Source organism: Micromys minutus, assembly GCF_963924665.1.
Source record: "Micromys minutus genome assembly, chromosome: 12".
NCBI lineage: Eukaryota > Metazoa > Chordata > Mammalia > Rodentia > Muridae > Micromys > Micromys minutus.
In genome coordinates, this window is record NC_137981.1 from 17510619 (window position 1) to 17530976 (window position 20358).

Consider the following 20358-nt stretch of genomic DNA (forward strand, 5'->3'; position numbering starts at 1 on the left):
AAAATCACAAGACAACACAGTAGGTCCTGAGGATGACACAAAGAGGGTCAAGCAGTTTCACTACCAAGTGATGCATGGGTGGACTGGGGCTGGGGCAGTAGACTAAGCACGGTAGCTGGATTGAAGGGGAGAATTTAAAACAGCCCATGATCAACAGGCATGGCCTTAGGCTGCTGTAGGGTATAGAGCAGAGCTCCTTAGGACAGTAAGTGTTCTGGGAAAGGCTGACCCAACCCCTCCACGGAAAGGGTCCGGGAATGTACCCCACTCCCATACAGAGGCCCGAGAAACATCAAAGTAACATCTCTCTTTCCGACTTTGAGAAATGAAGAGAAGACATTGAAAATCCCAGGCTTGACTTCATGTTGCAAGAATATCCAGCTAGGAGAGGAGTCTAGGACCAGCTGTCTAGGGAAAGCGATGGTCCCGGTCCTGATGTGCACAACACAGGCAAATGAGAAAGCACTTGTTTGTTTTTATGCTTCTGCAATTCAAGTTACCTGGGGGAAAAGACCAACCTCTACTGAACAAATAAAGGAAATAAATGATCCAGGAGGAGAAAAAGTGAGGATATGAAGCACCCAGCAGTGAATCAGAATGTTCATGCTCCAAGTAACTAAGAAACAAGAGGAGAGCAATACCCCAATATCTACAGGGAGAAAGCAGCTGCCCCTGCTAGCCCAGGGAAACCTTGCTGAAGAAACCTTAAAAGGCCTGGGGCCTGACCTGCGTGCTCTCCTGGGCTGGAGACCAAGATCCTTAGGCTTTCCCCTAGGGATCGAGAGCTGCAACAAATGTTCAAGTCAGTCTTTTAGGCGGCAGTCAAGTTCCACCCTTGAGTATATTTATTCTGATGCCAGGTGGTCTTTTGTTTTAACGTAGAAAGCGCTGCACGTTTCAGGTCCACAGCTTGATGAGTCTGGGGATAAGTGCCCATTCATGACACCGAGATCATAAACGAGTCTGTCACCTCCCAGAGTTTCCTCCTGTCCCCTTCATCTTTATCATTATCATTTTCTGTTAAGAACCCTTGACAGAAGAGGTACTTTCTTAATGGAGGGGGCGTAAGTCTCCTTAACATATATGCAGACATGATGTGCAACCATGTCTGTAGATAGGTCAGATTGTAATGATCATTTCACAGTACATACATATGTTGACCCGTCAAGCTGTACAGGTTAACAAAAGGCTTTTCCATGTAGTAAATTGTACAAATAGGGTTTCAGGTACACAGCTGTGTGAGAGATCTCTAGACTTATTTATCTTACAGTGCTGTAAGTTTCTCCCATTGAACTATCAATGGACACAGGTTTTTGAGCTAATATTTGCCTTGGTTTCTCTTGGGAGTGCATCCTGACATTGCTTATTACTGTGGAGAGAGAAGCCTTATGAACTGCTAAATGGGATTTTATGGAAACAAACCAGGAAGCAACCTTAAAGCCACTTCAGCATTCATTCAGCATTCTGATGCTAATCGATTCCACCTGTTTGCAAAGCAACAGGCAAGCAGGAGCTTCCTGTGGTTAAATTAAACCATGTCCAAAGCTCTCTATGAGAGCCAGTGGTAAATGAGGTATCCAGAAAGTATCCTGTGCACCTCAGCCCTGGGTCTAAACCATGGCTTTCATCAGCGAAACCTGGAATTTGTATAAAGAAGAGGGGTGCTGTGTGAACCTATCATAAAGCTCTACCACTTTCCGTAGCAGCTGAGCATGAGGAAGACCTGTGTGCAGGGCTGATGGTCGCTTACTCTTCCTAAAGTGACGGTACATCTGGAGATAGTGAATTTCACACCAATGGCTCCGTTATGCAGCTCATACAAGTTTGCCTCCAGTGGACTTTTGGAAACAGTAAACTTTCTATTAAAAACTAAGCAGGTTCTGGCATCCCACTTACTGGTTGTATATTGAAAGGAAATGAAGTCAGCATATCAATGGATACCCAACTCCTGTGTTTGCCATGGCTTTATTTATAAGTGAGTGCATGAAGTCACTGGAGTGTCCATCAATGCCACTGAATAAAGATCCTGACTATGTGCAGACTAGAATGCTAATCATCCTTAAAAGGAGGAAATCCTCTAACTTGTGGCCACTTGGATAGATCTAGAGATATTTATATTCAATGAGATAAGCCAGGCCCAGAAGGAGACATGAGGATCTAGAAATAAATTCAACGGAACAGAGCATGCAATGGTGCTTACCAGAGTCTGCAAATGTAGAAGAAAAGAAGATGAGAGAAATAATAAGACAAGCAACAAATTTTAGTTACAGGAAAAAAAGTGAGATCTAGTGTCACCAGCACATTAGGACTGAAAATTTATACATTAAAACATTAATGTGTGTGTGTGTGTGTGTGTGTGTGAGAGAGAGAGAGAGAGAGAGAGAGAGAGAGAGAGAGAGAGAGAGAGAGAACACAATTGCTACAAATCTATAATATATTTTGCAAACGTTTAGAAGAGCTCGAAGCTTCCAAACATAAAGTCGTAGGTGTTAAAGGAGGGGTGAATGCTAATCACTCTGACTTGATCATCATGCATGATCTGTCAATATCAAATAGCTGTGTTGTGCACCTCTGGTGCATACAATCATTGCATGTCCATTGAAGTAAAGAAATAAAAATATGAAAGATAAATGTTTTGTGTTTTTAAGCACTGGGCTGGAGAGAGAATAGATCATTAAAATGTGAGAAGAAACCTTGGGGAGGCAAGAAGTTCTGAGCCCTGAGTGTGGACTTGGTGATGCTGAGTGAAGGATCTGGAACCCCAGTGGTCAGGGTGTTTTCAGGAAGCCACAGTCAAAAGCAATGATGCTTAATTTCCCTCAGTTGTTGAGCATGGACTCTGATAGACTGTCTTCTTTGTTCATAAATGGCAAGAAATAATGCTGATGCCACCATTAGAGCAGAGACATCTCCTTTATTTGGTTGCCATATATTTCTATGTGTTTGAGCCTTATGACCACCTCTTCCCACAGAAATTACAACAATATGACACATACTTTTTCAGTATCAGAATGGTTATTATTAACCAATCCTGGCACATATTAAGTTGATTTTAAGCCAATCTTCTGCAATCTTCTCGTGCTCAGTAAACAAAGATATTTTTAATGTTACTTGAAAGTCAAGATTAGATTATCTGGCCTCTGTGCCCTTCTCTGTAAAATCAGTTCAGAGCCTCCAGAATTAATTGCTTCTTGAACACACAGTTACTGCTCACTTAGCCCTGTGCAAAGAAGTAGGTCATCCAGCTTATTGGGATCTTGCTGTCCTGTAATTATATGAAGAGCAAATGGATATAGATGGAGTTTACATGACTTTAAGGCAGGTAAACTAAGGATCTCTAAAGACTAAATCCATAGAAACAAAAACTCAATGATTTTCTTTTTATTTTTTTTAAACACACATTTAGTACTTAAAACGTGGTAAATTCTCTCATTCATAAGAGTGGTGTGTAACTTGAGAAAGAGCTTGGTTTCTCAAGCCAGAAGGACACTTAGCACTAAGTAACAAAGTGGAAGAAAGAGCTGCTTTGCTTTTCTTTTTTGACATAGTAGGCACACTCTAAAATTTAGGTGCGCATCCTTTAATAAAACAAAGGGCTGTGTATGGTCGTTATTTTTATTTTGGTCAAATAGACACTTCTCTCCGGATTTACGTAAAAAAATTTAAGTCTTGTTATCATAGGAAAATACACTTCTCATTATTAAAGAGGCTGCATTTATGATCCTTAAAAATGAAATGTGAGTTAAATGGACCCTGCTGGGAAACACACTTGTGTAGGAAGGGTACATTATACAAATCCAGACCTGAAACTTTTCATGCAGAATTTCCTTTAGATGAAGAAAGATTCCTCTCCCCTGAGCTTGGCCAGTGTGCCCCCATTCATGTTCTTTCTCCTTGTCCCCACATTAATACTTGTGTTTCCTGGGAAAGGTGAGTACTATTGGTGTGTAGCAAAAGGCCAGCCTACCTTGATGGCAGAGGAATTTGACCACTGTTCAGTTTGAGTTCTCCCTGAAAGCAGTCAAAAAGATGGGAAAGTGTTTTGAGGAGGTAAGAGAGAGGGACCACTGCGAAGTCAGTAACAGAGTAAATTGTCTCTGGGTTTCTTACTGTTAAGGATTCTCTGATAATCTGCATGTGACACAGAATGGGAAGCTGAGGGACTCACCTGACAGAAACATGGCTGCCTTAAAGGCACCATCCGAGGAATGCCTGGAGCCTGGTGGGGTTGCTTCTTGTTGCAAAGGCGGCAGCAGATAAGATTGAGTTAAGATGAGAAGATTTTCACAAGGTCCTTATAAAGGGATGATGAAAGCCAAAGATAGAAAAAAATAACAATGGGGGAAGGTGGGAGGCTATAACACTCACAGTTGAATGGGAAGGACCAGTATAGCCTGATGCAGTTGGGCCCCATCTAGCCAATGAAATATGCAAATGCTGAGTTGGAAAGAATTTCTTCAGATGGACAGCCTATGAGTTGGGAATCTTCAGATGGAACATACTGGCTTCTCTTGGGTCTCAAGTCTTCAGGCCTTTGGTCTGGAACTAGTGCCTAGCATGGTTTTCGGGCCTTTGGATTGGTCCTGTAACCAAGCTACCACTGTGCTTTCATCTCAGTCTCTGTCATCTTATGAGCCAATTTCTTATAAACACACACATTCCCTCTCCTCATCTCTCCCTCTCCCCCTGCTCCTCTCTTCTTTTTCTTCTTTTTTCTCTCCCTGCCTCTGGTTTTGCTTTTCTGGAGAACATTAACTTATGTACCTTGTACCCTAGCATGATCTTAACCATTTCCTTGACTCATTTTCTGCCAATAAGCTGGTGACTTACAGACTTCAGTCTCCAGGGAGCCTGTGTGTGGCTTTTATATTTTGTGCTTTTAATATCTTTTTTTGTACTATAGTCATCATATTAAGTGTCCTCAGCATTGCTCACTCTGAGTTTTATGTTTTGCTTCAGGATGTCTGCCTCTTGGGTGGTTGTTGTCCAAAGGAGCACTCAGGCGCTGCTGCCCTCTAGTACTCACAAAGGAGCTAGACAATCTATGGGCTAAGATGAGACTACAAACTATAGCTCTTTCTGTCTGAATGAGAGCTACACAGTAGAGACGTGAACACATCCACTCAATGTCGACCACTCCACTTCTCTTTCTTGGAGAGGAGAGAGGCAAAGATAGATATTAATCACAGTATATATAGAGGGTAAGAGGTAGAGGTATAAGGTGACACACATAAAGCCATAAAGCTAGGATAAAAAGACATTTTTAAAAGAGTGCAGTCTAAAGGAGAAGATCAGCAAGGAGTCAGGTCAGCCCCCGCCCTCATTTTGGGTCTGCCCTATTCTCCATAACTCATCAAAGCCTTTAGATGCCCTCCAATGTGGTTTCTCTAGTCCACAGATTGGTCCTTATGGTAGCCTCTTGAATACCTCTAGAACCATCATCAAACAAGACAAGATAAGCCAGCTCTTGACCTTGTACCATTACTCTGATGTGAAATAAACATCTTTTCTTATCAGCTACCCAGCCTCTGGTATCTTTTTTACAGTCTCAGAAGAGTGGATATAGTCAGTGATGTTGAATATATATATCCATTGGACATTTTCTGCAGAAATGTCTATTCAGGTCTTTTAACCTTTTCCACATGTTACTTTGAGATAGGTTCTCACTGTGTAAACCCAACCACTAACCTGGAATTGACCTTAAGACAAAGACTCTTCAGCTTTTCATAAGGGAGTGTGTCAGCTATATATGGCCTTTATCCAAGCCTACATTTTGTCTGGATACTTTTATTCCTACTTGAAGAAGACAAGAAATCTTGGTATATTGTTGTGCTTTGAAACTTTCATTAAACACAATTTTGAGACACAAACTTTAGTCACAGAATTTTGAGACACAAACTCTAGTTATTGCTTCTAGCATCTAGCTGTTGTCTAGGAAACTGTCCAAGTGGAAAGGCCTTAGCTTCTGTGCTCCTCACAGTCAGCAATTTATTACCAGTTTCAAGTTGGAAAGGTTTACAGAGCTCTGCAGGAGTTTTAGAAATATGTTTTCCCATTAATTAAGAAGTACAAAGTTATATATAACTTGGCAAACCCTAAAAAAATACAAAGAATACAAGAAATACTGTCCTTAATTTTTCCTCTTATTATTTAATTTGGTCACTGTCTTGATGTGCATTTCTCCGGCTACACAAAATATTTTTATTCAGGTGCTGTGTGAGAGCTAGCCCTGAGATATACTCATAGGTACATAGTACTTTAATATACAAACTTTGACTAATAATTATTTTTCTTTAAATAATTTTATTTTAAGGAGCTGTAGCTCCAGAATATTTTGGTTTGATTTTCAGCACCTACATGCAACTTATATCTGTAGCTCCAGTTCTAGGAGACCAGGAACCCTTTTCTAGGATACATGTGGCACATAGATTATACATGCAGACAAAACATCCATAAATATAAAAAATTAAATATATATCTCTACATCTATATCTCTCTATATATACTTTTAAAAATGCTATTCCACTCTGAATACTTTGACTGAGATTCCCCTCCACAAGCATAAACCTATGTCTAACCGCTTTTAGATTTAAATCTACCAAAATACTTATTTCCACATCTCTCTAGAGCTGAACTGAGGTTTCTTTTCTTTAATCATAGAACTGTGTAGTTGAATGTACTCTTTCAGTTTATCTCCACACATTCAAATATCCTTAACTGAGGAGCCTTTTTTCTCCCATCATAGAGATACTTTGTAAGAACTTTGTGAGTTACTTTGTGAGAATATTACCTGGTATGGGACTTTGTCTTAGTTCCTATTGCTAGGATAAAATGTAACTTCAGGGAAAAAGAATTTGGCTCGCAATGCCAGTTACAATCTGCCATTGTGGGAAGTCAGGGCTGCAGGAACTTTATGCTTCTAGTCACATCAAATCCACAGCCAAGAATAGAGAACAATGAGTTAAAACATGCATGTTACTGGTCAGATCGGTTTCATTCTTATACAACCCAGGATCCCCTGCTCAGAGAAAACCACTTTCTGGAGCAGCCAGATCTTCCTACCTAGATCAGGCTAATGATGATAATCCCTCACACATGTGCCAACTGGCCAACCTAATCTATACAATCCCTCACTGAGACTCACTTGCCTGAAGATTTTTGATTGTCAAATTGACAACTAAAACTAACCACCATGGGCCATGGAGATGAGGTGGATCAGTGGGTAAGGGCACTAAGCCTAGTGACTTGACTTTGATCACTAGGATCCACATGGTAGCAGAAGAGATGATTCCTCCAAGTTGTAGTTATACGCTGACTTTCAGACATGCACTGTGGCAGGAGTACACATAGAACACACACACACACACACAGACACACACACACACACACACACACTTTGGGAAACCTCCATCAAACAAATCCTGAAACCCAACTGTCACATACTCCATACACTTTACTTCACTAACCTCAAATATGAGTAGTTTCCTAATGAGGCCCAAGTTGAAAATGTTCCTCTTCGCAAGGAAACATTTGCTCTTTATATTGGAAAAGCCTATGGATGCTTTAAATCTCGCTTTGATCTCTGCCTCCTGTCCCTCTGCACGGAGAAACTCTTCTCATTCCTTCTGAGAGTAGTCAGCCTGGTCCTACAGTCTATGTCTAACTCTCCAGATGATGCCCAGCCTACATCCTGAGTCTGGACTCTCCCTCACCTACTCCTATAACACTGTTTCTTTATATCTACTTCTCAGAGACATGCTAGCTGAACTCTTTTCTCACTGGAGCCAGGTCTACTGGCATCTGTCGACTTACTATAGAGAGGACAAAAAGTTTGATCAAGCATCGTGTGCATTGCAAATATCCATTGGAACAAATGAATGAATTTTGGGTATTCTCTTGCTTGCACTGAAATCTGTTTTGGGTTTGAGATATAGTAATAACACCACCCACATTTCACTTGTCTTTCATCTTTGTATTTGGATTCTATATCAGTTACTATATGGAAATTTTACATGAGACATTTTTAATCTTTACAATAATCTCTCAAAGCATCTGTTTAATCTGTTTCACAGGGATAGCTGAGGCTCTTTGGAGTCATTCTTTATTTCCTCCAAAATCAGTGACCGACCTCCCTTCTTGGAAGGCTCACTCCTAGAAGCACCAACTTGTTCTGAGGTTGCTAGATGTCCTTCCTGATGTTCTTAAGCCGATGATCATTTCTTGATCAGTCACCTCATCTTTGTCTGAACAGATGAAAGTTATGAAAGAACCACACTGAGTTCATAAACTTACTCTCAGACTCCGCAGGCACAACTGTCAGCCCAGTGAGCTTCCTTCTCACTTGTTGAAGTGTCTAGTCTTGACAGTAAGTGTAAAGTAACCTCATTTTTTTCTTCAATTTATTTACTGATTTCGTTTACTTAATAATAAACATAAAATGAAGATACTCTTCCTCTTTTATGCTTTAGTAACGTGTGAACCAAAGCACCAGTATACCATTAAAGGTCAGTAAAGGGTGAAATGTCCATCCCTAATTTCAAGTCATCCTTCTTGCTCTGAATAATACATTGTTCTTCCCCTAATAATGTTCCAAATTGTTGTGACCGGGATCTGCAGAACAGTACTTAGTTGGTGTAGCCCCTTCCCAAATATTACTTCTGTTACTAGTGGTGTTTATCATGCAGTATGTTGTCAATAATACAGTTGAAATGGCCCTGGGTTCTTGCAGGTTGCCTTGGTCTTTTTTCTTCAAATATGGCTGAAATGCTTCTCTTTGGAGCCAGAGCTACCTTGGCACACCATTTCGCTCTCCTTCCCTGTTCTCTTGCTGACAGGTTGCTAGTGAGGCATCCTCATTGATTTGAAGAACTGAGACAAGCATCAGGTTAAAGAAAAATAGCCACAGGAAAACAGCACCCTACAAGTTACTCCTTGTCCTTTTTCTCGGGCCTTCTCCAAATGAGTTGGACAGTGTGTAGAATTTTGTTAGCAAACAATGTTTTCCATTCATTTAATAATGACACGGAAGGGGGTTGATCTCTGTTGCATTTCTTAATAAGTGGCTTGGTGACACATACCTTTAATCTCGGCACCCTGGAGGCAGAGACAGGTAAGTTTTCTGTGAGTTCAAAGCCAGCATAGTCTACATAGTAAGTTCTAGAACAACCAGAGCTATGTAGAAAGACCTGTGACTGCCATTTTTGTTAATATTGTTGATGTTTTTATTATATTTCATGCAGAAAGAAAAAAACTTTCAGTAAATCAAGTTAATAAGCTAATGTAATACTATCAAATGTAAATAGGAGACTGCTATATCTGATTCTCTTATTTTTCTAGTGAGAAGCTGGATGGAAAAGCTTAAAGACAAGGTAAGGAAAGTCTTCTTCCTGCTCACTGACACTAAACGGTAAATAAAAAATCCACAAAACAGTAGAGCTCCCAGGGGTTACCATTTAGGAATTTGTATATCTATATAAAACACACATGTGCATGTAATAAGAGGCCATAACTTTGGTGGAAGACTGGAGAGGATGTAGAAGAGTGTGGAGGAAGAAAAGTGAAAGTATGTCATAAACACATTATAATAACAGAGCTTTCAGTTTGCCTTCCTGGGCCTCCTAGGAGGAGAGGCATTCCCTTCAAATTTGTTCCTGGGAAACACAGAAGACAGATAGCTTATTCTCTGGAGCCTCATTCATCTCTCTTTCTTCTTACCACCCCACCCAGTGTGTGTGTGTGTGTGTGTGTGTGTGTGTGTGTGTGTGTGTGTGTACACACGTGTGCTTGTGCCTTTGCACGCACAGGTGTTTGTGCCTATGCATGTGTGGAAGCCAGATGCCTGAGATGTATATCTTCCTCTATTGGTCTCTGCCTTATTCTTTTGAGGCATGATTTCCCACTGAACCTAGAGCTGGTGGGTTTGGCATATGCTGGCGGCCCTTAAGACCCAGAAATTTCTCCCAACACCACATTGCACAGAACTGAGGTTGCAGGCATGTTGAGAGACCTGCCATCCAATTGCAGTGTGGGTTCTGGGTTCTGAAATGAAATCCCGTGGTTGCACATCAAGCACTCTGTAAACGTTGTTTAGGTTTGTTCATGTTATATTATGTGTGTGACTGACATTAAAGGTGGTTTTGAGCCTGTGTGGGTGCTGGGAGTTCCCAGTTCCTCTGCCACAGCAGCAAGTACTATCAATCACAGAGCCTTATATTCTGCCCAACAGCAAACAATCTTAACCACTGAGCCAGCCCCTTATCCTTGGGTGGTATGCCTAGCTAAATACCATCTTTGATCTGCCCAGTTTCTTTTAAGGGATATTGGCGATATTGTTCACTTGGGTCTGTGAAACAGGAAACTGCCCTAAGTGTGTAGGCTACTTTAACGATTCCTCTCATTGGGGACTAGCAGGACACCCTGTCTGTATGGTCAGTTGTGGAAAAGTACTCTCCTCTCTTGTACAGATTTGATAAACTGAATGGTAATACCCATTTCTGTTCAGAATTATATTTTCATTTTCTTTTGATTTTCAGTCATCTCTAAGTTTTCACATTTGGTCATAATTTTAACTGGGCTACTCAAAATATTGATGGAGTCTTAAATTCCTTGGGGTATCCTATGTCAGATTCCATTAGCACATTCAGCTTAGGTTTAATTGGGATTTCAATTGCTTGAAAATCGTTTTAATGGTCAGGCAATAAGTTGTCTTCAGTTCCCCAGCCTCAAAACATATCTGCTCATTATTTGAGCCAGTTTTCCTATATTATAATTAGTCTTTATATTGCTTCAACTTGATGTTAAAGAAAAAGCCACCCCATTGCAATTAAAATAATACCAGTATAGTAGTTTTCACTACCCTTTTGATTTTTGGTGAAAATTTACATATATGTAGTTTTTTAAAACATTTGTTTTGTCTTCATGTATGTTAAAACTGACAAAGGAAACTTTCAAGCTGCTAATGTCATTGGATGCCATTTCTGATATTTGTTATGTATCTAGTTATGTCAAAAGATATGTTCAGATGAACAGATAAAGATTGAGAATATCCTGAGAAAGATATTTTCTGAAATATATTAAAATACATCTCTGACATACATTACAAGAATGATTAAAATAGACAAATTTTGGCATAAAGCCACACTGAGGTTGGAGTTTGCAAACTCTATATGCTACATGTAAACGTCAACTCTTACTAGCTACCATCTTTAGAAGCAATTTGGGAGGCATAGGTACTGTCTGATGAAAGTCACTCAAGCCCATAGAGTGAAAACTAGACATATATTTAACTGAACTCCTAAACTAAACCAGGACACCCTCTTGATCTAGTTTCATAAATTGTTCCAACAACTTATGTCAGGTCTCTGTTAGTTCCTGCTCTAAAAGAGGGTATTTTCAAAAGTCCTGGCTTGTTAATCAGTAACAGAAAGCTCCTAGGTATCACAGCTGAAAGGCTCATAGCTAGTAGCAAAGAAGGAGGCCCTAAGCTGCTTCAGTTTGATAGTTACCATTTGTGATCATTTTTCCCAAGGGTAATTTATAGATGGTATGTCCAACTTGGCTATCTCCATGTTCTAGCTAGAAATAAGAAAAAGGGACAAGAGTGGGGTTGCTGAGGACAACCCAACATTAACAAAAGAAGACAGCATCCTGTCATTCTGAGAGGCTCCCATCCCCCTATAAAGAATGTGTTCTTGAATGTATATGTGCCACAGTGTCTTGGTCGGGGTCACTATTGCTGTGATGAAACAAGACCAAAAACACCTTGGAAAGGAAAGGGATTTTTGGTTTTTGGTTTTGGGGTTTTTTGGTTTTTGGGTTTTTTGTTTTGTTTTGTTTTGGGATTTTTTTTTTTGTTTGTGTTTTGGTTTTGGTTTTGTTTTGTTTTGTTTGGCTGACACTTCGACAACACAGTTCATTGTTGACAAAAGTCAGGACAGGAATTCTAGTAGACCAGGAACATGGAGGCAGGAGCTGATATAGAGGCCATGGAGGAGTGGTGCTTATGGCTTGCTCTTCATGGTTTGATTAGCCTGATTTCTTATAGACTCAGGACGCCTAAGCCAGGGATATCCCACCTCACAATGGGCGGAGCCTTCACACATAAATTACTATTAAAAAAATGTTCTACAGTCTGACCTGCAGAATGAACTTATAAAGACATTTTCTCAATCAAGCTCCTCTCCTCTCAGATGACTATAATTTGTGTAGTTTTGACTTAAAACTAGCCAGAACACATGGATGAATCATCTTCCTGTTGAAACTGATCCCTGAAATATATATATATATATATATATATATATATATATATATATATATATATATATTCATTTATTTATATACATACACACATATTGAAAGTAAACATAAATGAAAGTATGTCTAGTCAGATTTTGGTTTACAATGTATTTTAAATGCTTAATATTAGAGGGAAAAACGTACAATTCATAGAGAATATATAAAAATAAGAATTAGCACCAATAATACCCCCAATTTTACCACCTTTAACCTAGATACATTGACTGCTAATATTGCCTGACTTTAAACTTTTTATTGGTTATTTTATTTATTTGCATTTCAAATCTTATCCTGTTTCCCATTTTCACCTTGGCAAACCTACTATTCCATTCCTCTCCCCCAGCTTCAATGAGGGTGCTACACACATACATACATACACACACACACACACACACACACACACACTCCCAGCTCACCACCTTAGCATTTCCCTATGCTGAGGAATCCAGCCTCCACAGGACCAAGGATACCTAGGTGGTCTCTGGATAGCTTTCCCTTCAGTGTTTGTTCAATTCTTTGTCCCTTCATTTCCTTTAGATAGGAAAAATTCTGGTTTAATGTTTTTGAGATGAATGGGCAGTCCCATCCCTCAATGGAGTGCCATGCCTAACCTCTAGATATGGTCTTCACAGGTTCTCTCCCCTTTGTTGGGCATTTCAGCTAATGTCATCCCTGTTGGGGCCTGGACCCCTCTTGTTTCACTGGCATCTGGGACTTTCTAGTGGCTACGCCCAGTTCCCCCTGAGCCACTGCTACATCCCTCCAATTTCCTGACTCTTTGTACATCTCTTCTGTCTCCCCCACACCTGGTCCCTTTTGCCTTCCTCTCCTCTCTCCCTCCCACGTCACTACATCATCTACCTCCTGTGGTTATTTTGCTTACCTTTCTAGAATCAAACTAAAGTATCCACACTTTGGTTTTTCTTCTTCTTAAGCTTCATTTGGTCTGAGTTGTATCATGAGTATTACAAGATTTTTGCCTAATATCCACTTATGAGTGAGTACATACCAAGTGTGTTCTTTCATGATTGGATTACCATACTCATGATGATATTTTCTACTTTCCTTCATTTGTCTGTAAATATCATGAAGTCATGCTTTTAATAGCTGAGTAGTACTCCATTGTATAAAGGTACCACATTTCCTGTATCCATTCCTCTCTTGAGGGACATTTGTGTTGTTTTCAGCTTCTGGCTATTATAAATAACGATGCTATTTGTCCAAAGCATGTGTCCTTGTTAAATGTTGAAACATCTTTTGGGTATATGCCCAGGAGTGGTATAGCTGGGTCTGCACATAATACTATGTCTAGTTTTCTGAGAAACCACCAGACTGATTTCCAACGTGGTTGTAACCAACTTGTAATCCCACAAACAATGGAGGAGTGTTCCTCTTTTTCCACATCCTCACCAGTATCTGCTGTCACCTGGGTTTTTGATCTTAGCCATTCTGACTGGTATGAGGTGGAATCTCAGTGTTGTTTTGATTTCCTGATGACTAAGGATGTTGCACATTTCTTTAGGTGGTTCTCAGCCATTTTAGATTCCTCAGTTGAGAATTCTGTTTAGCTCTGTAACCTATTTTTAATAGGGTTATTTAATTCTTTAAAATCCAACTGCTTGAATATATTTTGAATACTAGCCCTCTATCAAATTTAGTGTTAGAAAAGATCTTTTCCCAATCTGTAGGTTGCCTTTTGTTCTTTTGACAGTGTCCTTTGCCTAACAGAGGCTTTTCAGTTTTATGAGATCACATTTGTCCATAATTGATCTTAGAGCCTGAACCATTTGTGTTCTGTTCAGAAAATTTATCCATCTAGATGCCTGTCCATTGGAGAGACTGGGGTGTTGAAGTCCCCACTATTATTTCTGCAGTTCAATGTGTGCTTTGAGCTTTAGTAAAGTTTCTTTTGTGAATGTGGATATCCTTGCCTTGGGGCATAGATGTTCAGAATTCAGTGTTCTTCTTGGTAGATATTTTATTTGAGTATGTAGTATCTCTCCCCATCTTTTTTTTCTTTTGACAACTTTTGATTGAAAGTCTAGTTTCTTGGATATTAGAATGGCTACTCCAGCTTGTTTCTTGGGACCATTTGCTTGGAAATTTTTTCCAGCCTTTTACTTTGAAGTGGTGTCTGTCTTTTTCATTAAGGTGTGCTTCCTGTATGCAGCAAAATAAGGAGTTCTGCTTATGTACTAGTCTGTTATTTCATGTCTTTTTATTGAAGAATTGAGTCCATTGATGTTAAGAAGTATTAAGGAGCAATGATTGTTGATTTTTCTTACTTTTATTGTTAGAAATAGAATTAAGTTTGTATTTCTTCTTTTGGGTTTGTTGTAAGAAGATAAATATTCTTTGGTTTTTTTTTGTTTGTTTGTTTGTTTGTTTTGCTTTTTCTTGGATGTAGTTTCCCTCCTTATAATGGAGTTTTCCATCTATTATCTCTGTAGGGCTAGATTTGTAGAAAGATATTGTATAAATTTGGTTTTGTCATGAAATATCTTGGTTTCTCCATCTATGTTAATTGAGAGTTTTGCTAGGTATAGTAGCCTGGGCTGGCATTTCTATTCTCTTAGAATCTATATGACACCTGCCCAGGATCTTCTAGCTTTTAGAGTCTCTGTTGAGGAGTCTGATCTAATTCTGATAGGTCTGCCTTTCTGTGTTACATGATTTTTTCCCTTATTGCTTTTAATATTCTTACTTTGACCTGTGCATTTGGTTATGTAATGAGAAGAATTTCATTTCTGGTTCAATCTAATTGGCATTCTTTAGGGTTCTTGTATGTTTATGGGCATCTTGTTTTTTTTAGTTTGGGGTTTTTTCCAATCTGTAATTTTGTTGAAACTATCTACTGACCCCTAGTTTGGAATTTTCGTTCTCTTCTATACCTATTATTCTTAGGTTTGGTTTTTTTTTCACTGTGTCCTGGATTTCTTGGAAGTTTTAGTTAGGAGATTTTTCATTTTGCATCTTCTTTGAGTATTCCAGTGTTTTCTTTGGTATCTTCTATACCTGAGATTCTCTCTTCTATCTCTTGTATTTTGTTGGTAATTTTTGCATCTTTGACTCTTGATCTTTTTCTTAGGTTTTTCCTAGGTTTTCTAACTCCAGGGTTGTCTTTCTTTTGATTTTATTGTATCTATTTTCATTTCTAGATCCTAGATGGGTTTGTTCAATTCCTTTACCTGCTTGGTTGTGTTTTCCTGTAATTCTTTATGGGATTTATGTGTTTTCTCTTTAAGGGCTTCTTCTACCTGTTTATCTGTGTTCTCCTGTATTTTTTTAAGGGAGTTATTTATGTCCTCCTTAAAGTAGTCTATAATCATCATGAGATGTAATTTTAGGTCAGAATCTTGCTTTTTAGGTGTTTTAGGGTATCCAGGACATGCTGTGGTGGGAGAACTGGGTTCTGGTAATGCTTAGTCGCCTTGTTTTCTGTTGCTTATGTTCTGTGCTTGCCTCGTGCCACCTGGTTGTCTCTGGCATTAGCTGATCTTGCCCACTCTGACTGGAGCTTGTTCCTCCTGTAATCCTGGGTGTGTCAGCACTCCTGTGAGTTTATATGTGTCAGCACTCATTGGGGACTAGTTTTCTCTGGGTGGGATTGGGATGTGGAGGACTGTGGCACAGGGTCAGCTCCCAGGTGCAGACTTGCCTTCATTTTTTTTTAATTGTAGGCACAGCCTCTTCCTTATTTTACCTGAACCATCTGATGATAAATTGAATAGACTATAGCCTATTTATTAATAATTTTCATTCTGTGTTTCCTAAGAATAGGAACATTCTGCTACCAATCTTACTGCAATTTCTAACTTGAGCCCATTTAACATAGCTAGAGTGCATCTTTATGTTCTCTGGTATTCATGGTGCAACTTTTCAACATACATGAAATGACCTTCATGAAAGTATCATTTTTTCTCCAGCAAAAGATCCTACCAACAATGAACATGGTACACTTCTTGGTCACATCTCAGTCACTTCCTTTCATCATTTTATATCCATCTTTTACTTTTCATGATGCCCATATTTTTGAATAATGTAGTTTATTTCTAATATATAAAAAGAATATTCAACATTTTAGGCTTGCTAGCTGTTTTTTTTTTCTAATTAGACTCAGTTTGTACAGTATTGGTTGGAAAATCGCAGGGGTAAATTGTATTCTCTGTATGTTATTTTGAATGTATATGCACGGCCAATTATTTTGAACAAAGAGAAGCTCCTAGACACAATTGATAATTTAAAATATAAGTGTATAGCATTTTACCTTATGTCTGAAAAATGAGGTGATAGGCAGCTCTAAGGAAGACTTGCTTTGCTTTAGTTATTATCTTGGAAGGTGAGGTGGGGGTTATATTATCATCTTACAATTCATTTGTGATTTGAAGGAAAGGAAAATGCCATTTCAAAGTACATGCTATAACTGGTTTTTCTATGTGAAATATAACAACAATGATACATTTTGGAACACCCACTACACACTCACATTGTTGGTATAGATAAGCTACATACCCACATTGTTGGTATGGATAAGGTACACACCCACATTGTTGGTATGGATAAGCTACACACCCACATTGTTGGTATGGATAAGCTACACACCCACATTGTTGGTATGGATAAGCTACATACAGAGCTGCAGGAGGCTCTTGAAGAGGATATTTACAGAACTAAACGTTGATCACTTTTTATATTAAATATGTATGTACATTTCCATGCATTTGAAATATTATTTTAAATCTATTTTAGTGAGAGCGACAGAAATTTTGTACTGTCCAATATTTCCTTATATAGAAGATTATAACATTTTTATAAGAATCAAGTAGTTCTGCAAGAGTTTTAGAAAAACTTCGATTTTCTACAGTGTGTATACATTTTTTGAAGAATGACTGGACTTTGCTTCTCTATTGAAAGCATTGAACTGATTTAAAAGAATTCCATCGTTCTTAAATTAATGAAAAACTTTTCATACTTTGCCCAAATTAAAATTCTAGGATACAAGACCAGAAAGAGGATAGCAGGGGATGTGTAGTTTTTGTGAGAGCACCTCTGCTACTCCACATGCAGGTTTAGAAAAAGAATTACAACCCATAAATCTCGGTGCTTTCTGAAAATCTTCCCTCTCCCTCCCTCCTTCCTTCCCTCTCTCACCCTTCTACTGTCTGTGTGTCTGTCTGTCCCTCTCATTTTAGCTTATTCTTAGAGATACTAGAAAAAGCTGTTCTAGATAAGCAATTAAATAGTTAGGAGCGGTAGATGTCTCAATCGTTTAAGAGCACTTGCTGCTCTAGATAAGGACCAGGTTCTTTTTGTTCCCAAGACCCATGTGGTGGCTCACAACCATCTGTAACTCTGGTGTTAGGTGACAGATGCCTTCTTCTGGCCTCTTTGGGGAGTTCATGTACTTAGTGACACGAATGCTTTCAGGCACACACATACAGATCTCACAAGAATAAACTACATAAGCACATCTTTTAAAAAGGAGAAATAGAAGACTCATGCTTTCTCAGAAAAACACCTGTGTATTTATTCTAGGTTTTCAAAGTTATAACTAATATATTTTCCCAGCAGGGGTATATGCCTTATTTTCTCTCATGAAAAGGTTGGTATATACACATACAACCCAAGAGGGTTTTACTGCAAAGACATGCCTCGGGAGAAGGGCCTTGTTCCATGAATGGGTGGGGCCTGAGCTGAGCACTGAAGTGCAGGGAAGCACTAGGATCACTGTTTCCAGGATTGAGGTGTCCATAGTAACCTTGGGTATGCTGGAAACACCCGAGGCTTGCTGGAAAGTAGCCATGCTGATGGAAGGGATCTTAATGCCATTTTGGGCCACTACTTCCCTGGGACTAAGGACACTCTCTGGTTTTGTTCCCTAGGCACATTGCTTCTCTTGGGGGATGCATTTTGCAGGCACATGTCCTTGTTCTTGCATTCCAACAATTAACCCACATCTTTATACATGCCCCTGCCCCTATCCTTGCTGTTTGCAAGACTTCCACCTCCTACATATATTCAGTTTTATCCTTCCTTTCTTACTAATACAGCTGAAAAGAAGTGAGCCCTGAGGAGTGACAGGGAGGGCAAGAGAGGGCAAACTCCCCTTTATCCTCCAAGGAACATAGTATTCCAGAGGGCAGTTCACCCCTTTGTCAAGAAACTCAGACTGTTCCCAATTCATTGCATTTTAATAGCCCTGGCATTCTCTGAAACCCACTCCATCCATCTTTAGTACAAATTATATTTCTGTCATCAAATATTGATGTTGACAATGTGCATGATCAAGTAGCTGGAGGGGCTACTAGGTCTGGCTGATTTATTTCAGACCATACTTCTAAAGGATTTGAAATAATAATAATTTTTAAAAAGCTCATTAGGTTTTCTGTTGCTTTATTCCCCCAAAGCGGTACCTTTGTTCTAGGTTCCCTTTTATATTATAGCAAAGCAGACTGAAAACCTCAAAGCATCTAAAACTTGCTGCCATGTAGCAGGAAAAAGTAACTGAGAAACTGGTGCTCTGTCTAACATGCTAATACACATGACTCTCTCTTTCTCTGTCTAGGCAGGCTACATGTCTGGAATGCTGGTGCCTGTTGGGGTAGGGATAGCTGGAGCCTTGTTCATCTTGGGAGCGCTGTACAGCATTAAGGTTATGAATCGCCGAAGACGAAATGGCTTCAAAAGGCACAAAAGGAAGGTATGGAAGAAGAGCAAACCTACTTTTGCTGCTTGCCTGATTGCTTAATGAAGTACAGAGGGTTTAATGGGGCAGAAAGACTCCTGTTCAAGGTGCTTTGTATTAGCTGCTCCTTTGTTTCTGGGATTTGCAGAGAAAGAATGTAATGCCTTCCTGTTTTCTTTCCCCAGCAGAGAGAATTCAACAGTATGCAAGACCGAGTGATGCTGTTAGCTGATAGCTCTGAAGACGAATTCTGAACTGGACTGAGAAATTCCATGAGATTGTCGTTTTATTTTCTATTTGAAGGTGAAGAGAAGAAAGAGAAGAAATAAATAAGAAAAAAACAATATCTCACCACCTTGCTGCTACCAAGCCTTCGGTCCAGCCCCTGTCTCTGCTGGAGAGTAGATTTTCCTTGTGCACAGCAGAAAAACCATGCTGTACCCTAGATGCAGCATGCAATGTCCGGCTATTCTGTAGTGTGTATGACATCAACAAGGGCTGCGATTTAGAAACACGTAGGATACATGTTCAATGGGAGTTAGGTAGAATAAATATTTTGTATTTTTCCATTGCCTTTTTCTTGGCTTGGATTACTGGACTGAAGTTAATGGTGTCGCCACCAAGGCATTGTTGACTTTGATAAACAGATTCTAAAGAAGAGTAACTTTCCGTAATTCTTCCCTGTCTTTTTGAAGTTGTTGGCTTTGGTTTATCTCTGCATCAAAGACTAGTTACCACTTGGAATGATTTTTTTTTCCCTGACATATCTCAGCCTATTAGATTTATATGTAGGTCTATGTGTATCTTGCATTAAACTTTCCAGCCTCTTAGTTTTTACTTTTTCTTTGTTATTCTTGTTAGTGAGAAAATATGCACCAGAAGTTATACATTACATAAACTCTTAACCTTCATTTATGCTTGCTTTCTTAAATAGTGTGACTTGGTTCAGTGCATATTCTGAAAGATTCTTATTTGTTAATCATTACAAGATATTCTTTTGTTATATTACTAAAATTAGATAACAAGAGATAAGGATAGAATCAAAATGAGGGTGTGTAAGCTCCTTGGTGACAGTCCTTGCCCTTTGATTCTGTGTTTATGTGGCTGTTACTTTTTCATATCTATGACCTTACAGTGGAAGAAGTGGGTGAGCAGTGGTCTTTTAGGCTTTAAAAGACAAGGCCAGCATTCTTTAGAGATTGTCCAGTGACCAGAGTTCTCATGTACAAAGGACCTTTGGGCGTCCCTCATGGGGGTGACGGGACTGTTAGATTCTTTCTCATTTTCCTTGGAGTGTAATTTTCTCTTCTACACCAAATGACACATTCAAACACCCTCTCTGAATCTGGAGATTTGGGAAATTTGGTTCATTTAGCAGT

At 39.2% G+C, this 20358-nt stretch overlaps 1 protein-coding gene across 1 annotated transcript in view; it reads left to right on the top strand.

Annotated features, from left to right (window-relative positions):
- Positions 1–19233, top strand: part of ARMH4 (armadillo like helical domain containing 4) — a gene marked incomplete at both ends in the record, with an annotated part of 94774 nt that extends 75541 nt beyond the window's left edge. Inside the window, 3 exon segments of the mRNA XM_080926350.1 lie at positions 9337–9368; positions 18860–18994; positions 19165–19233. Coding sequence (XP_080782476.1) covers positions 9337–9368; positions 18860–18994; positions 19165–19233 — 236 coding nt within the window.
- Between the last annotated feature and the right edge of the window lie 1125 nt (positions 19234–20358).